General features: G+C 41.3%; 3 protein-coding genes across 14 annotated transcripts in view; 1 reads left to right on the top strand and 2 right to left on the bottom strand.

Moving 5' to 3' along the window:
- Positions 1–352: 352 nt before the first annotated feature.
- On the bottom strand, positions 353–8,353 carry trmo (tRNA methyltransferase O). 10 transcript variants are annotated; one of them, XM_030352266.1, is made up of 10 exons: positions 7,736–8,347; positions 6,709–6,784; positions 6,146–6,224; positions 5,015–5,673; positions 3,385–4,662; positions 3,150–3,307; positions 2,514–2,688; positions 1,836–1,993; positions 839–1,474; positions 353–723 (listed from the first exon to the last, which is right to left on the bottom strand). In XM_030352266.1, the coding sequence occupies exons 5-10, from the start codon at positions 3,471–3,473 to the stop codon at positions 506–508; spliced, it is 1,434 nt and encodes a 477-aa protein (XP_030208126.1). In that variant the 5' UTR covers positions 3,474–4,662; positions 5,015–5,673; positions 6,146–6,224; positions 6,709–6,784; positions 7,736–8,347; the 3' UTR covers positions 353–505. The 10 variants fall into 10 exon arrangements, with proteins under 10 accessions (XP_030208126.1, XP_030208122.1, XP_030208127.1 ...); XM_030352262.1 differs by having other exon boundaries at positions 6,134–6,224; positions 7,736–8,339; XM_030352267.1 differs by lacking the exon at positions 7,736–8,347 and adding an exon at positions 6,909–7,065.
- A 150-nt stretch (positions 8,354–8,503) lies between these two features.
- On the top strand, positions 8,504–13,810 carry anp32b (acidic (leucine-rich) nuclear phosphoprotein 32 family, member B). The gene is made up of 7 exons (XM_030352273.1): positions 8,504–9,234; positions 11,414–11,563; positions 11,652–11,774; positions 11,897–12,083; positions 12,378–12,487; positions 12,628–12,694; positions 13,063–13,810. The coding sequence occupies exons 1-7, from the start codon at positions 9,181–9,183 to the stop codon at positions 13,170–13,172; spliced, it is 801 nt and encodes a 266-aa protein (XP_030208133.1). The 5' UTR covers positions 8,504–9,180; the 3' UTR covers positions 13,173–13,810.
- Positions 13,811–15,104: 1,294 nt separating this feature from the next.
- coro2aa (coronin 2Aa) overlaps positions 15,105–22,374 on the bottom strand; it is a 30,838-nt gene continuing 23,568 nt past the window's right edge. For all 3 annotated transcript variants that reach the window (XM_030352258.1, XM_030352259.1, XM_030352260.1), the window contains exons 6-12: positions 21,973–22,089; positions 21,012–21,116; positions 20,820–20,916; positions 19,430–19,542; positions 18,820–18,910; positions 17,874–18,124; positions 15,105–17,297 (exon numbers count right to left, since the gene is read on the bottom strand). In XM_030352258.1, coding sequence (XP_030208118.1) covers positions 17,172–17,297; positions 17,874–18,124; positions 18,820–18,910; positions 19,430–19,542; positions 20,820–20,916; positions 21,012–21,116; positions 21,973–22,089 — 900 coding nt within the window. In that variant the 3' untranslated portion in view covers positions 15,105–17,171. The remainder of the gene's footprint in view (positions 17,298–17,873; positions 18,125–18,819; positions 18,911–19,429; positions 19,543–20,819; positions 20,917–21,011; positions 21,117–21,972; positions 22,090–22,374) is intronic.

Here is a 22,374-nt window from a genome sequence, read left to right as displayed (position 1 = left end):
CATTTGGGTTGTACTACACCTCTTTATTTATTTTTAAGTTGACATAATGTTCTCAAACATCGATCTGTTCTGCTCTCTGATCGGTGATGTATTTGATAGCCATACTAAATTGTTTTATTTTAGTTTAATGTACAAATGTAAATTGTACAAATAGTAAAATAAATTCAGTTATTCTATCTAAATATATTCTTAATAAAACTGCTATGCTCACAAGTTTCATAAAATAAATGCCTCAAGATCTTAATTGCTACTGTAGGTACTGTAGTTTATGTAGAGACATAAGCTAAGCTTAGTGGTTTGCATTATTCTATTTTTAATTCTTATATTATGAAAAGGCAAAGAAAAAACACAATGTAGTCACATCTTTAATTATGATTTTTAGAATTCCAGAAACAATGTTCCTATTGAGATTCTATTGAAATTCACAATTGCTGATTTTAGAAAGTATACGTCTATATATAGCATATCAGATATTTTAGCATTTGCTACTTTAAACAATTAAGGGTTAGACCCGCCGGACCCGCAGGACTTCAGCGAAGCCCGGGCCGAACCAGCAGGTGATGTCGGCGGTGTCCAGGGTGAAGAAGAACAGTCTGTCCTCACAGCGGCTCCTCCGGTAGATGGAGCGCGGGTCGGCCGACAGAACCGCTCTGATGGCGGCCAATGCCTCTTCCTGGCTGCGTAGGAACTTAAAGCGAGGACAGTCGTTTCCGGTGGGGTCTACTTAAAGAAAACAAAAAAAACACAGAAGCCATTTTAAACTATGGGCAGAAGTAGAAAGAACATTTATGTTCAGTTATTTAACAACTGTTAATCAGAAGAAAAAGGTTTTGTTTACCTGAATGTTGAGGCGGGATAAACTTTGCTAATTCGCTAAGAGCATGGGGCGTGAATCGCACCTCCAGGTTGCCAACAGGGGGCGCTCTGATCCAAGTGGCAATGGTACTGTACTCCTCTTCCCCATAGCAAAGCCGAGGATTGCATTGGGTTGTCTCTGGTCGTTTGGATTTTGTTATGTCCTTTTCACTGGTTAGCTCAGTATCGTTGATATAGGCTTTAACCTCCACTAGCACATTTCTCAGCTCTTTGGAAAAGGGGGCAGCGGAGTCAGCATTAGCATCAGCAACAGGCAAAGAAGAGGCCTCACTTCTCTTCTCGACGTCAGCAGTTATGGCTTCGTCCTTCAGCGTAGTTCTAGGACTACTGTTGGGACCGGTAACCTTGGTAGACTCATCTCTAGCAAATGAGGTGTCTTTCCCAGAGGATGGACTCCCAGAGTTCATTCGGATGCTTAATACGTCGCCCATTACCTCATCTTGTGGCGCCGCTGCCGTCTCCAGTTGGCCTACATCCATTTGATATGGTTCTGCACCGGGTCGGCTGAGGGGGGAGTCGTAGTCTGAGATGTATGGCTTGATATCCAGAACGGGAGTCCCATCAATCATGTCAATGCCTGACAGATGTACCGTGTCACCTGGACAAATCATTTTCTTTGAGTATTTCTCACACGCATATATCCAAAGCAACTGGCCAATGTGCAAACCGGGATGAAAGATTTGATTTAGAGCGGAAAAGGCATTTTCTCTTAATTAATGACCCAAGAACTATGAGAACCTTGAATAGCTCGGGTGTGTGTGTGTCATTCAAATGTTTTTTTTCATCCGACAACCATGGTGACTGACTAAAAAATTGTGTTTAATATAGGCCAAAATTTTACTACATGCACAGGTCTAATTTTTGCACAATTTCGATTGATCTCTTAAAGGGGATCCATCACACACAAATGCCTCACTCACAAATTTCCTACTGGATAAACTAAGAAATCTCATACTTGCCTACGATTTTGTCGACCCTGGCCAGCGTTAGGCCCAGGGCGTTGGGTCGGTGAGGGGTGCGTGTGGAATAGAGACCCACCCTCTGACCGTTTAGTCTGGGGGGCTTTACCTTGGGTTTGTAACTCAGGTGACCATTCTTATGAAAGAGGAAGATGACCCTGGAGAAACAATAACAATTGTGAATTGTAGTTTATTAATGTCCTATAATATCTGAATATTACTGACGTTCATGTGATATTGAACTCAAGATTGTGTAGGGAATAGAGGGTTTCTCCTCATCCCCCAAGGGAGACGTTTCAGGTTCCATACCAAATGCTTTATAGCCAACCTCAAAGCCCTACCTGTTCATCAATGACATGGATCAAAGATAATCAACTGTAAGGAACTTTGGAATAAAGCTTAATGACTAAAATAGTAATACGCAGGGAAATCAAAACAAAGGGAACTCAGTTGTGGGGAGGAAGGAGGGAAAACAAACTCGTTCAAAGCAATTATTTTATCCACAGCCAATTTGTAACCACTGTTTTCCCCTTTCTATGAAGGTGTAAGAAAACAGGTCCTACGCAAACACACACACGAATGTAATTACACTATTGATCTTGGCATCGATTTCATCTTCCATTAAGTCAGCTATAATCAAGGAGAGGAGGGGAGGAGAGGGTTAGGACAGGACCTTACCATACATGGGAGAATTGCTCGAGACCCATCAGAGCTTGATCAGGGTTGTTGAACACACTGGGCTGAATGCACAGCGTGGCCCTTGAGTGGCCACACACCGTGGGCTGTCTTGGTGTGCCATTCTTCGCTGAAAAACAGGACCTTATGTAGCCGATAGGGACAGTCTGGATAGTGCCTGTAGGGAACAACAAACAACTTTAGTTTGTCAGGGTTTTTTTTTTACCCAGCTGTGACATTTTCTTTTACACAAAACAAACCCACTAATGAATATCGACTGCTACCAGAGTAGACTGTCATCTTGTGAATTCAGTCAAATGTCAATAAGGAGCTGGTAGGGGTTAGGCATCTTGTTCAATGATGCCTACATGTTAGGCTGTGGACAATGGGGATTGAACACACTGCTTTTCTGCTGGAAGTCAAACACCCTAGCCGCTATATACACACTATACTGCCCTAAGAGGTTTCTATTGATCGTGTGTGTGTGTGTGTGTGTGTGTGTGTGTGTGTGTGTGTGTGTGTGTGTGTGTGTGTGTGTGTGTGTGTGTGTGTGTGTGTGTGTGTGTGTGTGTGTGTGTGTGTGTGTGTGTGCGTGCGATGAGCATTATATGCTACGTTGTGTCCAGGCGTGGTTATTACCTTGTTCCAAAGAAACATTTGGTGCCATTTCTGTCTTTTCCGATAATGATTGTTGTTGATATGGCGGTTGGTTGTCGCCTTGAGAAACGTTTGACACAGCGGACAAGAGGGAAGTCATGTATTTACGGTGGGATTTTACTGCGTTCTCCAACATCTGTCTAAAGAAAAATGAATACATGTTAATATCAATCTCTAGAGGGACACATTTAAGAAGACATGTGGTTGCAAAAATTACCTTAGATTTTTGATTTCTTTTCGCATTACAGAAACTTGCTGATTGAGTTTATCGACATGATCGAAACAGCTCTCACACAGCGGTGGCATTTTTACTAATTAAACTGTTTAATAATTTTCAGTTTCTGGATGCTTATGTGAGAAAGCTCACACTAGGATATAAACAAACACGTGTGATCACTCAATGCGGAAGCAGAACACGCACGATTAATCGTTGGCCAACCAGTGACTTTCGAGGGACCATTGGAAATTTCTTTATTTTTACTGCTTGAGTAGACATTTTCTTATTGAATGAAATTATAGGTGTTGAAGAAACAAATTCCACACAAATGAATAAATGACAACTGAATAAAATATAATGTGAATTTGTTTTAAAAGTTACGGATTTCTCCCATCTAAAAACTCCGAAAACCTGAACGCTAGAGGGTGACACTGGACACAATAAATTGAATATATGAATATGGGTGGATGAAAGGGACTTATTGTTTACAATTTGTTGACGGCGTGTACACTATGCATACTCACTGAATGCCTTTGTTTGATATGTAATTCCTGTCCGAAATTTGATTTCTGATCTTGTTAATCCATGTTTTTATTTTTATTTAAATGAACCGTAATATTATGCAGTGTAGGCATATGAATACACAAAAACGACAAATAACCGTGAATATTTAGTTTATGCACGTCTCAGTTTTATTGTTTGAATAGGAAATATGTTAACACTGTATCATGTTTCCCGACTCCTGATGCAAAGGAAGTTTGTCAAAGCCAACATTAAAGAGGATAATTTTGAATGGACCCCTGTTTATTAGAAACCACAAAAAGTGTACTTTTACAAAACGTAACATTTCAAAACCCTACTTTATTATTATTTGCAGTAACTAGTTTTACATGAACAAATTTACAAACCAAACTATAAAAATAAATTGGACTGAAAATAACAAGTTTGTCTTTGTTTTTAAAATAATTTAAAACTGCAGTATTATCAGTTAATTCCTAAAGCAAAAAAAAGCTAAATCCAATTTAAATGCAGTACAATATAAGGCCTCAGAATAAAAAAATGATTAATACAAGCATTTTCAAAGCATTGCCATTTAAGAATAGTCTACAGCAAATTTTGTAGAAAGCCCTTGAGAATTCTCTTCAGACATCATCAGAAACCTCATTTTTAATTATTTATCTGTGAAATATCCTTGAGTGGTAGACGGGGAGGTCAACAGAGGAGAGGAGAACATGGTGCTCTGAGCCACAACGGGTGGAGATGGCCCCTCAACCGAATCTACCAAACATAGAAAACCAAAATGAGGATAAAATACATTACAAGCTCTTATAAAATGCTTGATAAAATGAGGGTAAATACATCAGATATTAGGTAATCCTGTGCACCTCAAGTGGAAGAGCACAGCGATTACACAAACAGAGTTAGGGCTTTGATGACCACAGGCGTCCCCCATGCTCAGACCGGTATGCACTGGTATTGTGCGACACTTTTGGGCCACCAGATGCCATATATTTATATTTAAATACATCATAACATCCTTCCCACGTACTTGATATTACGTTTCACTTTTGCCCAAAAAGTGCTTTATGTATAAAGTTAGATTGATTAAAGCGCTAGCAGGGCAGCCTACCAGTTTCCAAACGGTTCACCGCATCTTCCTTCTGTGTCAAGCAGACATCCTCCATCTCATCGGGCCCCAAGTCTTCGATGGTGACCTGGCCTTGAGCCTCCATGGTTGCGGACTCGGTGGTGTAGACAAGAGCAGGGGATGCTGGGGCCGGAGCTGGAGCTAGGGCCAGCAGGGGCCCAGCTGACACAGGAGCCTCCACTGTGGTCTCACTTTGGCTTTGACCAGAGGAAGGGGGCAAGGGAGGACTTTGGGTAGATGGGGCTGGATCAGTGGGCTCTGAGACAGAGTTGGGGGCTGGGGTAGGGGTTTGGGTAGGTGCCTGGGCCAGGGTAGGGTTCAGGGTCAGGGTAGGAGCCGTTTGGAATAGATTGGTAAAAAAAGAGGCAATGACAGGGGTCTCGACTGAGGTAACATTGAGTGGCGGAGCTGGGGAAGTGGGGATGTACGCTGGAGCAATCGATCGGGAGTAGAAGGTGTGGGCTGCCTCAGGTAAAGATTCTTCAGCAGGAGGTTGGGGAGCCTGCTGCACTTGCTCCTCACCCTTCTCCTTTTCCTGGATCGGGAGAATCTCAAATAGGTTCTCAATCTTCCTTGGTCTCCCCCTTCTCCCAGTGCCACTCCTCTGCTCTCCCCTTGCTCTTCTCCTCTTGCTCTCGACCCTGACAAAGGGAGAGAGCAGAAACATTGATATGCTTCTCCTTTGCACTGGTGTTCACACAGTCAATAGTTTAAAGTTCCTCCACCAGATCCAGATCATTCGTTGGGAGACAGAAGAACAGCAACCTTTTGTTTCTCCTCACTCAATTCAATATGAGCCATGTGGTGGATAAGCGAACACTCGGCTGATAATGAATATTTTCTATGTAGAGTTCATTAGGGTTTTACTTTTTGTTAAAGTAAAGAAAAATGCACTTTATCAAATCACTTTGTTTCGTAGAGATAACCTTTTTCTCTTAAATTTCAATGAACCATCGAAGTAGCCATTTTATTTTGTCATTGAACTAGCTACTAACTAAAAATGTGGAAGAAAACATTCCTCATTGGAATAGCAAACCATCATCATCTCCTAAAGATGTGAAGCTGTTACTATTGTGGACTGGTCTCTTTGACAAAATTTACCCATAAACCCACTGCTTAGTCTCCTTTTCCTCCGCCTCGGCTTTCCTCTTCCTGAGCAGGTCTCGGTCCCGCAGACGGCGAAGGATCCCAACTATTAAGCAACAACTCATAAGAACTACAATACAACTTTCAAGATTTACAATGTAAAGTATAAGAACTACAATACAAAGCATAACACCTACAATATAAAGCATAAGATCTTCAATACAAAGCATAATATCTACAAATGTACAGTACAAAGCATAAGAGTTAGAATGTTAAACATAAGAATTACATTATGAGCATAATAACCTCAATGCAATTCAGTATACACTGAATGAGTTCTAGAGCCTTTGGTCTACTCTGCTGGAAATACAGTGGAGTATTGAATAGTGCAAATGCACTAGGCTCTATTTTTGTTTGATTTATAGTACTAAAAATGTAAGTTTTCAAATAATATTGTCCACATTGACTTATCATTTTCACATAGAAAGGCAAGACTTGAATGCAAACCATCAAAATGGTCAGCTTCAGCGGTAAGATCTTAACTCTCTACTGTCAAGCAAACTTCATTTTAAATGAAAGGTTGACGTTACCTCGGTTGGTTTCAGGTTCTTGGCAATCCAACACCTCGTTGTCCATATTCAAAGTCTCATCCATTTAAGAATAGTCCTGGGAATAATGAATAAATATTAGGCCTAAAACTCATTCGGGGCGAAAAAGCGCAAAAATGAGAACGGATAAGCTGCGTATTTTGTTTTCACAGTCCGTACAGAATTATCTGGTTAAACATTACCATAATGGCAAGATCATTTCTTATCTTATTTGTAAAGGTGGCGGAGTTGGCACGATTCCTAAAGCAAAAAGCACACTCCATGGACCTGAGTGTACTTCAGCATATCGAGTGTGTGCGTGTGTGTGTGTGTGTGTGTGTGTGCGTGTGTGTGTTCGGTGAGGGGTTGTGTAACAGTGTGTCAAATATTGTGTGGTCGGTACGAGTTTCCCTTTTGATTAAAAGTGAGAATTTTCATAAATGTTATAATACTCAAATCCCAACATATTTTTCTAGATCCTGTCAAAAAAGATTACGCCAATTGTTTCAGAAGTGTTTCAAATGCAGGATCTTTAAAAAAGCAAAAAATGTCGGATGTGATGAGAGATTTTTTTAAAAAAAAGACGAGGCAAATGTTATTCAATAGTCGCGCTACAGCCATCTTATCATTGATCCCGTGCGACCCAACTCTGGGTGTGTTCACAATCTTCTAACAGCACATTGAAGCTGCATGGGTCGCCGTTTGAGCAACAGGAGACCACCTGTTCCAACAACTTAATGTAGGCTATCGTATTGTAGACAACATACCAAAATTCAAGTATATGGCATTCAATGGTTAAAAAATATGCATTAAAATGTATACATATAATTGAATGATTAGGCCTGGTTTAAACAGAATAAATATATTTATTTAAATGCAAGGAATCCACATATATTCATCATAGGTAGAGAATACAGTGCAATGCAATGATGAATGCTTTCACTTTTTTTTATTTGTCACAGAATAAATACTCAGTTTACATAACGTCACTTAATGACAACGAACGGGTTCATTCATATAGGCTATGTACCTTGTGAGAAAGATGAGGAAAACAGCCGCTTCCAATGGGGTCCGGCTCAGGGTGGTTAAGCGATGACTGGCAATCTTTTAGTCCTCTGTTGACAATTCTCAAAGACCCACAAGCACTGAGCATCCCCAAATACTGGCATCTTTCAATATGTCTGATTATTATCAAAGACGACCGAGTTGACAGTTCTGCCAAAATCCACTGATCTAGTTGTGTTTAGCGTACAAAAAAGCGAGAAGATGTGACTCCATTGCCCTCTGCTGGTTTAATGGATCCACTACAATTGATTGGCATGGAAAAAAATATAAAATTGAATTCGTTTTTCCATAATTAAAGTCCAAGAGGCCCTTTCACACAGGCATTAACGTTCAACAAACCAACAATATTGTTCTACATTGCTTTACAATAATGATGCATTGCATCATGCCATGGCACATAAACTCTCTCACCAAAAACAAGCAATTTACTGATAATGTCACAGGAACAAGTATTTCCAGAATTTGACATAATTTACACTGTTATAGGAATTGCGTTAACTTAAGTTTGGAGCAATTTGGCGAAGGGGATGTGGAGGCACACAAGCATGCTTCTGCTTGAGGTATCTTGGGCCTAAGCAGGAAGCTATGGGGAGGGGGGCAACCCACCCCGAGCATATAAAACGCTCTCTTCACTGCAAACCCAAAACCCATCCTCCATTACTTTGTTTATCAGCCCAAGTTAAACATAGGAAAATGGAGAGACAAAAACGAAAGATTATCATCGAATCATTTTTGCATTATTTATTCAGAATTTCCCCAAATTTGCTACACAATTATTACAGAAAATAAAAAGTGTGTAATACATGTATAATTTACTACTGCCTTATAGAAAGGCAACAGGTAGAATACCAATATAAAACATAAGCTTTAAAAAGGTTTGATGTGATAGATGATAGTTAATATCACCGGCAATCGAATATTCAACAGCATTCATCAAAAAAATACAATAATAGACAGATTACCTATGCAAACAATATGACCTACTTAATACGGTAAATGCATTTTATTTATTTGTTGAAATAAACGAATGTTTATCAACACCCTGTGAATATATACAATCAACCTGCAAATAATTAGGTGCCTGTGAATTTGTTTGTCATTATAGCACTTACGTTCTACAAATGAATTGCACCATAGTACCGCTTTGCTTCGGGGCAGCGTCATGTTTTGTGACTGCATTGCCTTATTTAACAGGCGATGGGCGTTTCTGGACAGCGGTGGCGCTGTTGAGCATATATTTTGTTTCAGTCCCGTTTCCCTCCATGGTTTCTCCTCTCGCCGACTAACTTAGCGTTTGGTTCAGTTCATTATACAGTCCCATATTCTCCCTCCATTAGGGCATCTCTCTGCCTTTGGACTGAAATTTACACCAAAACCCCAGAGAGAAAAGTTTAACTTTCATAGGGCAAGATGAATATGAAAAAGAGGATCCACTTGGAACTAAGAAACAGGACACCGTCTGATGTAAGTCGTGCTTTTTAAAACCAAACCTTAGTTTTTAGGCTAGCCTTGCTAGCTAACTTGCTACTTTTTTGCTTTCTGAGTGACCTGTGTAGCTAACGTAATGGTGACCACATGGGCTTTAGATTGTGTTTCTCTAGTATAAATAGGGTAGAAAATCCTGTTAACAAGGTTAATACATTGTACTGTTCTAGATTGGGCGTGAAGGGGCAGCAAGACAAGAAAGGCTATATTCAATCGTTACTTTCAAAAGCCGATTCTCCAGCTTGCTGGCATTATTGCAGTGTTTTAACCGTTTCGCAGCCTCCCTGCTCGATGGTGCACACACAGCTCGGTCCCATTTAAACGTTTTGGTCCCATTTATAAACTTGTATATACATCGGCATTTCAGTGCGTTTCCGTCCCTATGGCGTTTGCCTATACGGTTCATTTTATATAGACCATGGGCGCCATGGTGATAGAATAATGGAAAGGGATGCCTTTTATCAAAATGTACTTTAAAGTCTCGCATACGCGTATCATTTTAAGGTTATTGCAGAAAGACCAAGTAACGTGTCGAAGGAAGTGTAATATCTCTTCATTCGTAGGGGTTTAAGACCTACATTCAGCTACGCCAACAAACAAAAAAATGTCACTTGCTTCGAGTCAACCAACCACATATTCAACATATACCAAGCTGCAATAACCCACTTAAGCTGGTCGATATTCGGCATGCATTCGACCGCTTCGTCTCGTATAGTCAGTGTTGTTTTCATATTTAGACGCTTCAATTAACAAGTAAAGGGAGTGTACAGTAGGCAAATTCCGCCAAATATGTAGCCCCCCGTTTCGCCGAGTACCCTGCACGCCTGCGATGCTTTCAATAACAATGGCAAACACCAAATTCGTAAACTCTGCCGTGTGAGTAAAGTATCAACCCCACCAGATTATTCCGTACAAATGGTACCCACAGCGGTCAGCTCGTATTGGTTCCCGCCATATTGCCCTCTTTGCAACAATAATATAAATATGAATAATCGACTGCATTGTAAACATAACGCCACTTTATGAATACGAGTCGTCCGTTTACGTATGTTCGTAACGTTATAACACCTGTACGCTTTTATTGGTGAACGACGGTTCGTGTTCGCCCGTGACTGGAGCCAGCCGGCTCGAGTGACACGAGCCCCCGTGCGTCGCGCTCGACGCCCGGACAGCAAAACGTGGACAGTCGTCGTTTCTCGGTTATCATGCAGAAAATAACACCACTCGACATCGAAATGGTTTAAATCGATGTATAAACCATCGAATAAACATTGTAAAAACAGTCTGCCCCTATTGGAAGTGTTCAGAGAACTGCATACTGTGTCTCAGGAATCGCCATGTTGTCATTCTGTCGTCTTTGAAGCTCTGGAGAAAGGAACTCTCTCCATCTTTGTTTTTACTAAATTTCCGTCCTGAATATTTCCTTCGCCATTCGCATTCATTCGACGATACAGCCCAACAAATAGCCGTATCGGTCGTTTGCTCGACGACAAAGCACTCCACTTTCCTCATTACGTCGAGTTTCTGACTTTTGGGAAGATATATTACGAATGTTCTCCACCTTTCCGCTGTTGTTGGGTGGTTAATGGCGGGCAGACCAGCCTCTCCTGCAGCTCCTCCACTGCACGACAGCGTTTAAAAGGGCAATGGCTAGCCTGTAGCGGGCTTGCTAACAAAAATCATTGCATTTGTCATTAGCGCCTGCATCACCAGGCCAAGATAATGTTGAGCTATTCTTCTTCGTGACTATAACCAATGCCCGACCTATTTAGCTTGGACAAAGAGTGCATTTGAACACAGTTTTGTAGATTACACGTTGCTTTAGCCTTTTACTCTCTCTTCCTCACTTGAGATTTTTGATGTTTGGCAAAAACTTTCGAACATTTTCTCGAACACACGATTGCGCAAATTGTAACTGAAGGGCTTTGTAAACACCTCCTTTATGTACATGCCACCATTTGAATAATGTACATTCAAAACATTTAACGTATACTGTTATGTGTTCTAAATAAAATGTTAAACTAACATTATTACATGAATTTATAAAAAATATATATTTCAGTTTATTTAGTTTACAAAAAATATATGAATGTTAAAATCGAATTAATATATTTACTTTTACTTGTAAATTGAGAACATTGCTTTTCCTTTTCCACAGGTACAAGAACTTGTTCTTGACAACTGTCGATCAAATGATGGAAAAACGGAAGGCCTCACAGCAGAGTTTGTCAACTTGGAGTTCCTCAGTTTGATAAATGTCGGTTTACTGTCTGTTTCCAACTTGCCCAAACTAGGAAAACTGAAAAAGGTAATGTTCATTCTGGTATCTCGTAAACCTTGGTTTATCGGTTCATAATGATAATTTGCTAACATTGCAATCTTTCCATTTATTTCAGCTGGAGCTGAGTGACAACAGAATCAGCGGTGACCTCGACGTTTTAGCAGAGAAACTCCCCAACCTTACACATCTAAATCTAAGTGGAAACAAGCTTAAAGACATCAGCACGTTGGAACCCTTGGTAAGTTTCCAATCCCCAAACACAAAACCAATAATTAAGACTTAATATGAAATATATTCGTTCTAACCCTCATTTTGATACACAGGAACAGTCTGTGACCTGATATCCTTTCTTGTTTACAGAAAAAGCTTGGAAACCTGAAGAGCTTGGACCTATTCAACTGTGAAGTGACGAACCTGAGCGACTATAGGGATTGCGTGTTCAAGCTCCTGCCCCAGCTCACCTACCTGGACGGATACGACATGGATGATCACGAGGCCTCAGACTCTGACGGAGAGGTGGTCGACGACGACGATGACGACGACGAAGGTCAGGACCTTGGAGAGATTGTGTGATATTCTTCGCAGGGATCCATGTTTGTTTGGTTTTTATCTGAAGTGAGGTTATTAATTGGGGGAAAATGATGAAATATCAGATACACCACTCGTTTATAATTTACATTCAGATGTATGATTATATTCGTATAGTATGTGATGCATAGCAGTACGATACATTTACAGAGATTAAGTGAGATTAGGATTTAATGCCGTGTATTAGATCTCGGATCTGTTACTGCTTTTAGCCCATGACTTACATGCTGTGTCATGTGACTCAATGTTACAGAGGGGGAGGATGAGGAAGACGGAGAGGAGGAGGACTTTGACGAGGATGACGATGATGATGAGGAGGAGGTAGAAGGAGAGGACGATGACGAGAGTGGTGCGGAGGATGAGGTGAATATGTCTCCCTTTCTTTTTATAGTTGTATTTATTTATATATATTTACAAGGAAATAAATATTTATATGGAAATATTCATGTTTGGAACATTTTTGGTGTGTGCTACTGGTCATTTAAATGTATTCTTTCAATTAGGAGGAGGACATCGGGCAGGAAGGTGAAGTGGATGATGACGATGATGACGATGATGACGACGAAGATGGTATGCTTAATGTTATTTGATAATACATTGATAGCCAGTGATGTCCTAGCGAAACGGCTAGGCCATTGATATGTTGAAGTTGCTATTGTTAATCCAAGTACACGCAGGGCTCTTTTCCTGGCTTAGTTCAGCTCTTTGAATCCATTGTAAATCAAACAAAGAGAAGACATCTCTTTATCCAACGGGGGGGAAAGGAGGAAGGGTGCCAAGTGTCTGTTTGTTTCGGTTTAAGACATTCTCTAGATTCTTTATTCTTTGTTTGCATGTCTGGCCCTTCAGTCTCCGCTCTATGCCAGACGTGTGCCTGATGTCTGAGATGACCCTCTTCCTGAAAAGCTTGTATTTATAATTTATACTGTGTCTTGCAGCAACAGCAGCAACATTAGCAGCAGTAGAAGCCACAAAGGGCGAGAAGAGAAAGCGAGATCCAGAGGATGAAGACGACGACGATGATGACGATGACGATGATGACGATTAGGAGGAAAAACAAATTAAACGATCCTACCGAGTTACCAACCCCTCTCCCCCCTCCCCTTCCAGAGACTCCCTTTGAACCCCAACCCACCTTAATTCACACGGTCCGTTCTGCAATACCAACACCACCCCACCCGTCGCCTCTTCCTGCACCCCCCCTAGCTCTGAGCTCCTGATTGGAGCAAGACTGTATAGGATGGGTGGACCTAGTGGAGATAACCTACCCCCCCTACCTTAACCCATGGATCAGAGAGCCACCCTGCCCCGCCCTTCTCCCCCTCCCCAAGGTTCTCAGGCAGCCCCCACCCCACTCTGCATTCCTCAATTTCACTGTCGACTCCTCTTTGTGTATCTCCGTGTGAGGACTTTGGGACTGGTATCTAGTTTTGGGTCTGTGCTTTTAATAATTTGTTAAATATTTTGTTATTTCTCTTCCTTTTGTCTTTTTCTTTTCTCCTTTGTTTATTTTTTCCCCCTACCTTACCCCAATAAGATTATTGCTATAGCAACTGTGCAACAAGCCAGCCATGTTTTTTTTGTGTGTGCGTGGCTGGTTGTTGCATAAATCAAGGTTGTAGCTACATTTTTACTTTCTGTATGACAAACAACTTTGTAAATAAAATGTTAACATTTTGCTCTTTTCTCTCCTCTTGGTGTGTATTTTTTTTTATCCGGTGTTAGTTCACTTGAATATTGTACTTTTAACTTTGATATGATGATTAGTTTGTTCGCATAAGTCCAATTTTCTTTTTTTAATTAAGTTCCATGATTGACCAAATCCGAAACATCTCACGTACTTGAAAATGGGAGAAATATTTAACAGGGAAAGCTGTTTAGAAAGTACAGCCCTATGAAGGGCCATACAGTCAGCTAGCTTCAAAAGATCCCTGTAACCTTTAGTACATTCCACAGAAAACAGGTCAGGCAAGCTAGATTTGCAGAGATGAATAATTGTGTTCCATATGTTGAATGGCGTGAGGGGGGGGGGGGGGGGAAAGCCTGTTCTCACCAACTGAACAAATATATAAATCATGTCGAATGCAAGGGTCTTTAAATTGGAGACATTTACCAAAGTGACACTAGAAAGATATACTTCAATTTACAAATATTTGTTGAGCTGGGCTTACATTTAATGAATCTGAATGTATTTGTTTAACGTTGTCGTGCATAACGACAAACAAGTCTATATTGACAGAAATAATGATCAACTGCATCTTATTTTGCATCTGAGCCATGTTATATTTTGCAGAATAAGTCATATAGGGGTGTCAGTTGTTGTGTAACCAAAAGGTTGCTAGTTCGATCCCCAGCTCCTCCTAGCTGAGTGTTGTGTCTCTAAGCAAGACACTTAACCCTAAGTGCCTCTGACGAGCAGGCTGTGTCAATGTGTATATTAACCAATGGAAGTCGCTTTGGACAAATGCGTCTTCTAAATGCCCTAATTGTAATCATTGATACAAATGATTGCCCGTGCTAATATAATACAGATAGGGCTACAAACTTAATCTAAAAGTTAAATAAGCAAACATTTCTTGAACATATAAACTGTCTAGTTAAATTAAATTAATCACAGATTAAATGAGATTTTTTTTTAATTAATTATTTGGTTAAACCAACATATCTAAATGTAACCATATCAGCTTGTGTTTAGAGTTAGTGTCGCTTTAAGAGGGCTTCTAAACTCATTCAGCAACATGTACAAATAGAAACCATAAAAATATCAAAAGGTTGGCCTATTCTCATTTTGGACCCCCATTTCATAATTCGATAGTGTGTTAATAAGACTGACCTAGTGCCAAAAGGGACTGGCCAAAAAAGAAGACATAGCAAAAGTAGTGAATAAACCATAATTATTTTTATCAAAACATCTTCCTCCAAAAAGCCGTTGACATAAGGGTTAAGTTAAATAATTGATGACCAAATTTACTACAGTCCATTCATTTCGTCTTGGTTGTTTAATAATGGCAATAAGCAAATATGAAAAAAAAAAAAAAATCAACCATCAACAAAAGCCAATAGTTTGATAGGCAGTTACCAACAGCCTGGAATGTGAGCGGCAGTGGTCAGAAATCCAGTCCGGAATAGTGGCTATACCAGAAGCATCCTGACGGAGGTCAGAGATTAGAGAAACAACGATTTGTCCCAGGCGTGTTTGTTTATGGAGGTGCCCTAATTGTAAATGTAAATAAGGTGCTGCGACAGTGTTTGTTTTACTAAAGGTTAATAAAGAGACATGGTGTCTTACAAATATAAGTAAGCAAATTCATTATTAGATAAGCCAGTGTGATGACGGGTGTACCATATATACGGTTTTCAGGCATGGCCAATTCTACAATCTGTTCTTCAACCATTTCATCAATTAATAAAAAGTAAAAATACACCGCAGAGCAACCTTTGATGAAGCAGGGACGATTCACTGGTTTTGGGTGGGCCAAGACAATTAGCAAGCAATTATCAGTGAGTACCAGAGTTATTTTAATGCATCTTAATCCTCCCCAGGGGCCAGAACCAATACACAGATAGCTAGCTAGCTACTGTAACAAACGTACCTGGGTTGTAGTGCGTGATGACGCCGGAAGTTGGAGCACATGGGCTGTAGTTTAGTGCAGGAAACATTTTCATAAACAATTAAAAAGCAATTTGGACGAAAGGATAATAGCCAAAATGAAAAATTGTAATACATTTAAGCAAGATAATGGAAAGCATCGCTATATATTAAACTTTGTTTTATAAAAAGGTTATTAAAAACCATTTGCCCCAATTTAAAACACCAGATGTAAGACATTTGTCCAAATACACACCAATAGAAAAAAATATTGAAAGGAAAATATAATTATTCCTGCATTCCAGAGCAACCATATAAAGTTGTTAAATAAATCCTTGACATTAACACACTTGTATGTGAACAAATGTACTTCCCTGTCATTCATAAGGACAATGGCTTTAAAATGTCTTCACAGTGGCTGTACAACATCACAAACTGATATAAGATATGTTTACATAATATTGCATGCTGTTTTTTTTAATTTATTTTACACATTTGGCTTGGTTATTGGAGTTTGGATTTCCCTTTGTTTTTGTCAAAAATAACAAAACATAATAAATAAAGCAATAAAAAATAACATTTCAACATGCCTTGATGTCATTAGGCTTTCAGGATGGTTGCTGTAAAATCAAAGCATATCAAATGTTCCAATATATTCCACTAGTCGTTGATTTTTGTACAGTCATTTAAATACATACTCTTCTTTATGCAGCGCTTGTGAAGCTTTGGAACAATAATTCCCTGGTTCCCCTCTGGACTCACTCTCCTCTCGCACACAGAAAACGTCTTTCATTAATGACATCAGACCTCAACTACCACACCTGCATTCACACACAGTAGTTGAAATAGTACAGAGCATAAAAATATGTTCAGTGTTACCTTACATTCAAAACTGATGTCTCCTGCCATACCGGTGCGTCTTCCGCATATAACATATGCACAATCAAACCGTTTATCTAAGAGGCACATACGTCCAACCTTGGTCGATTTCTTATTGAAAGGTATTTTAAAAAACTAAAAGTTCCTGAAAGTTTGCATAGTGAGTCAATGTTAACAACGTGTGTGTGTGTGTGTGAGGGGCCAGTAGGTGGGTGTTGTCCGGGACGGGGTGGGGGAGACATACGGTAGGAGCGTACGTACATAGCAAACCTAGTTGTGCCTTTTGTGCAGCATTGTCTAAAGCTAATATTTGATAACATTTGTTTGAAAAAAATAATATCCCTGTAAACGCTTGCACGCACGCACACACTTAAACACACACACACAGAATCGATCAGGGTGTGGTATATTGATTGCTTTTGGTTGGATTTTGGCTTTGGATTAGGCTCCCTCATCTCAGAGGGCCAGGAGAGGGTAGTCAGTGGAGGCAGGAAAGAGCCGGCCCACAAGTTACGATGAATCAGTCCAACGTGAAGAATAGTCTGCGTCTGAGCGGGCCCCTGTTGGCTCTCATGGGCTTTAGGAGTGCAGGTTCTTGACGTTGTTGATCTCAAGCTCCAGCTGCATGATGCGGACGTCTCTCTGGTTCAGAAGCTCCCGCAGCCGGCGGATCTCCTCCTGTTGCTTGTGGAACTTCAGCCGCAGCTGTGGGGCACACACACGCACACGCATGCAAACAAACACACACGTGCACGCAAACAAACACACACACACACACACACACCCACACACACACACAAAACATGCACACACTCATAGAAAAACACATACACACACACACACATAGATGAAGATGCAAACACACACACACGCCCACACAAACATAAAAACACACATATATGCATGCAATCGCACGCACACACAGGCACACACACGCAAACACATTGTAACGCAAAGACAAACGCAGTCACACACACATGCAAATGCCCGGACACACACACAGACGCATGCAAACGCACACTCACACACATTAACGCAAGGACAGACACGCACACAGTAACACATACACATGCAAATGCACACACACAGATGCACACAAACGCACACACACACAAGCATATTAATAAAGAAAATCTATATGATCAAACAATTGCCAGATACCATCATGCTGATAACCAAACCCAAACAAACTCCAATCAACGATGAAGAATTTAATATTCCAATCAAATCTCCACCGATTAGAATTCAGGTAGGCATCCACCAGTTTCACAGCTATTGTACCTCGTTCTCTGTCTTTGGGGGCGAACAAAGGGCCAGGTCCTGTCCGTTGCTCAATGGACTGCCGTCCTCGTGTCCCTTATCATTGCCGCCGGCCTCTTTGGAGCCCTTGGTGCTGTCCAGCTGCCCCTGGATGTAGGAGAGCTGCAGGAGGCCCGGCCTGCTCTGGGACCTGCGGGTGTCCACGCCCTTGACTAGGCTCAGGTAGGAGTCTGCTACTTGACTCCCAGGCTTCAGGTTTACCAGCACTGGGTCTGGAGGTCGGATGCAAGATTAGGCAGGAAAAGAGATGGGTGGGAGGGGCATAAAGGCATGATACAATAAAATTGGGACGGTGTTGACTTCTACCCAAAAGGTTAAAAGTTGCTGGTGAAACATTTATTTATTTGTATGAAGAAATACACTAACGGAATAAGCTTGCTAGTTTGCCAGTTTAGGAAGCCTGATATAAAGATCTAGCCTATGGAATATGAGCTACTGTTTAAAAGCCACCTAGCTGATACAGAGACTGTTTAGAGCTCCATTTAATATGCAATTAAACAACCTTTCCGCCAGTGTACGTGAGACTGTCTGAAGGGGGGAAGGGGGCTGAAAGTGCTAACATTGACTAATAAAGTTTATTCATATCTCTAATAAAAGTTTTAATCTTGAAGCCAGATGATTGTCACAATGAATAGCATGCCCCCGGTATAGCATTGCCATTGTCCCAATTCCCCCTTTTCATGATTTACAACAAAAGAAGAATGGTAAAGTGTAGAAGTACTCCTGGCTGTTTGAGCCTTCCGTTCATCTCTATAGCTGCGCTCCACAAGAGCCACGGTACTTATGTTATGTTTCTGAATGCCAGGTCAGAAGAAGTATGGCTTGACTTATTCGATTGATTGAAAAATTATGAATCTATTTGAGTGGTGCGCACAAACACAGACACACATACATGCATGGTGTTTACCTCTTTTGACACCGTCGATCCACTCCTGTGAGGTCATGGCTGGAATGTTACCGGGGGTCATGGGATATATGTCTTCTTGGTAGGACTCCGACTGCAAAGCACAGTCGCCAAACCATGAAACATACATAATGGTTTCTGGGGGAAACTATTATTCAATATTCTTGCAGATGCTTTTATCCAAAGCAATGTGCAGTGAGGTAGGGAGCAGGTAGGGGTTTAAGCCTAACTTAAATGCGAGAGCAGGCATGTTATATTATAATTATATAATCACCATCCATAACCCGCACATTTCCTACATTGATTTGCTGCGTGCTGTGCGCCTATAAAAGGTCCCGCAGTGAAGTTACGGCAAAGCATAGCCCTGCTTGAACTGCATGCAAACTTCCCCAACCGATCATCACGGTGACTTAAAATTTCACTTTAGGTAGCTCGCTCAAAGTAGACCTGCAGATGGACTGTAGGCATTATGGTGTGTGTGTGTGTGCTAGTGTGTGTGCTAGTGTGTGTGTGTGTGTGTGTGTGTGTGTGTGTGTGTGTGTGTGTGTGTGTGTGTGTGTGTGTGTGTGTGTGTGTGTGTGTGTGTGTGTGTGTGTGTGTGTGGTTCTCCCACCCTGCGGGGTACAATCATGGAGACTGGTTCGATGAGGCTCTTGGTGGTCACCAGCTTGTAGAAGCGGAAGACCTCGCACGAGGTGACGTCCAGCCCCCTCTTGGGCATCACGCCTGGGGGAGGGGGACAAGCAGCAGGAGGGGGGTTATGGGGGAACACACCAGGAGCTTCCTTTTTGGCGGTCAGTAGACATGTTTTAGGCTTGGCATCGGGGGGTTTAAAGATACTGTGGTGTGTTTACATCGAGAGCATGTTTCAGTCGTACAAACCTTTTGAATAGGTAATGTGTTACCTAATCAACCCCTATTGCTACTTCTTACTAATAATTAGTGCTTCGAACACATGCTTCATTGAAAGTGATTTACAGGCATTTCAGATATATGTTATGAAGGAGCAGGTAGGGGTTAGGCCAGCATACAGTTAGGCCTCAGAGATCAGGGATCGACCCCAAAACCTTTCAAGCTGGGATTCAAAGCTGACACAATCTTTGGTTACCCTTCTCTGCTGCCATCATGTCCCAGCCAGCACTTCCCCTTGTGATATAACAGGTTTAATTTGTCATGCACAGTATGGTATTCAAAGTGGTTTGTCAACTGACTATGATTTAAAGCCCTCTCTTATAGTGTAAGCCTTGGCCCTATTGACTGGCTAAAGTATTATTATTTAGAAATGGGATTTTACTGTATTAATGAAATGTTGATAAATATAGTAAGAACATTCGAATCTTTCTGTATGGCTCAAATAGATTTATTTCTTATTAAAATGTAGGGTCTAGGTAAAAAATTGTAAATCATTCTTAGTCTTGACTTAAACCATTGTGTGTATACTCAATGCCAGTATACCGTATGCCTCTTTCAACATAGCCACAGTTGTTATATGTGACCGATGTGCGGTTGGTTTCGTGTATTCGTAGTGCTTGTTGTCAGCCTCTTTTGGATATTCAAATACCGCAGGTATATTTGCATGTGAAGGTCTCTAGTAGATTCAAAAGCATAACCCAAATAGATCCGATTTATGATGACAACCTTAATCCATAGTATACTATAATATCAGACCACAGGCATACAGAATTGAATATATGAACGCTTCCATTGTTGTAGTTCTCTGGAATGTTCTCTTGAACTGCCAGCCAGAGGAACTGAGGGCATCACGATCTGTCAATATTAATATAACAAAATCTTGAAACAGACCTCTTTAGTGAAGCTTACTTCTAATCCACTAATCATGTGGTTTGTGGTCTAAATATTATTGATTATTTTATGTTGATTGAACTTATTATTCTAGTTCAGCTGTTACCTTCGTCCACCACGGTTGTACTGCTGTATTTAGAGCTGCTTTCTAAATAGGGTATGCGTGACCCAGATGTACAGGGCGTAGCATGGGGCCTTACCCATTCCTTTCTGAGGCAGTAGCGAGCGGTAGTCCGTGAGATAGTTCAGGTAGGGCTTCTCCGCGCTGATCTCATAGTACCGGAAGCTTGCGTCGCCCTGGGACACAGGGCATGGCGACATGCATTAACACCCGCTATGGATCGCCGCTCCGTGATCATTTTATAATGACGGCCGGGGTGTGTGAGACCCACCTTGCCCACGACGTACAGCATGTGCGTGTCGGGGTCGTAGAAGGGGAACAGGATCCCCGACCCGCCGTCCAGGTCCTCTTGTAGCAGAGGCACAGAGAGGTCGTCCTGCGCCAGAACAAGCACACGTGCACGTGCACGCGCACACACACACACACGCACGCACGCACACACACACACACACACACACACACACACACACACACACACACACACACACACACACACACACACACACACACACACACACACACACACATATATGCGCCCGCATACACACACAGACACGCAGACACACACACACACACACACAGTTGCATGCACACACAGTTGCACGGACACACACACAGACACACACATGCACGTGAACAGTCAATGGCTGTTGTTGTGAATACCAGTCCACCATTAATGCATCAACATCATCTCTAGAGCAGGGCTCTATCACTAATCCCTACTGACATAATCCTCAACCCACTTGTCCGCATCGAAATGCAACACAGGACATTTCAAAGACCCACTAGTTCACGTATCTAATGTATCTACTAAGAAGGTCACCGCAACACGTCATTTAAACACAGCATAATTATTTAATATCAAATGACGTTGGTCCCCACTTGTGTATATCTTGCTGTCAAATTCGAAACTGCGTCAGCAAATTCGTCCACCAGATGGCATAGTTTCACCAATTCAAGAGAATCATCTTCATTCGACAAATCCTTTTTATAGTTTTCTTCCCATCTATAATTTCTCAACCACATGTCCCGCTGAGGGCTTCTAGTTAATCTTTCGTTCACAATACTAGCTAGCGGTGCTAACTACATATTCCTTCTTCTAACACTTCTAACGGCATAGTTTTAGTGAAACGAGTCGTTCTGGTGAACAACTAACAGTCTTCCGCTGTTGTGCAGCAGCATAGCCGTGTGTCTTGAAGTGGTGGAGGTCTGTCCTGCATGGGCAGTCCTACCTGCTTCCACAGAGCTATCTGTCGGACGTTCCAGATCGAGGTTCCTGTGGTCAGGATCATCTTCAGGTTGCCCAGGATCAGCACCTTGGCAGCTCTGTGGACCTTGGTCTTGGACTCCTACGGACAAAAATAATGTGTCAATGTTGTTCACTGAAGATGTTGTGCACTGAGGATAGGTTTTTCATTGTAGTTTTGTCGTGTTTGTTGCTTTCAATTTATACCTATTTTTATTTAACTAATGTCCTTGTCTTGTTGCTGTGCCAACCACATTTCCCACCCGCGATCAATAAAGTGTGACCTCCCTTAAGTGTCAATTAAACTTTATAGTATAAGATGTTATTTGGTTGACCCTTTTATGCAAAGTGTCTTGTGAGTGTTTCCACTCTTAGCATGGGTTGCCCT

This window comes from Gadus morhua, chromosome 3 (genome assembly GCF_902167405.1).
Source record: "Gadus morhua chromosome 3, gadMor3.0, whole genome shotgun sequence".
Lineage (NCBI taxonomy): Eukaryota > Metazoa > Chordata > Actinopteri > Gadiformes > Gadidae > Gadus > Gadus morhua.
The sequence above is the reverse complement of the archived record's forward strand: the minus strand, read 5'-3'. Positions and strand labels throughout refer to the sequence as shown.

Excerpts from the sequence above, each read along its gene's own strand:
- trmo (XM_030352268.1), bottom strand. The coding sequence starts at position 3,473 with ATGCCACCGCTGTGTGAGAGCTGTTTCGATCATGTCGATAAACTCAAT. Across the intron at positions 3,308-3,384 it reads AAAGAAATCAAAAATCTAAG|ACAGATGTTGGAGAACGCAG; the intron begins GTAATTTTTGCA and ends ATTTTTCTTTAG. Across the intron at positions 2,689-3,149 it reads AAATGTTTCTTTGGAACAAG|GCACTATCCAGACTGTCCCT; the intron begins GTAATAACCACG and ends TGTTCCCTACAG.
- anp32b (XM_030352273.1), top strand. The coding sequence starts at position 9,181 with ATGAATATGAAAAAGAGGATCCACTTGGAACTAAGAAACAGGACACCG. Across the intron at positions 11,564-11,651 it reads AACTAGGAAAACTGAAAAAG|CTGGAGCTGAGTGACAACAG; the intron begins GTAATGTTCATT and ends CATTTATTTCAG. Across the intron at positions 12,695-13,062 it reads CGATGATGACGACGAAGATG|CAACAGCAGCAACATTAGCA; the intron begins GTATGCTTAATG and ends TGTGTCTTGCAG.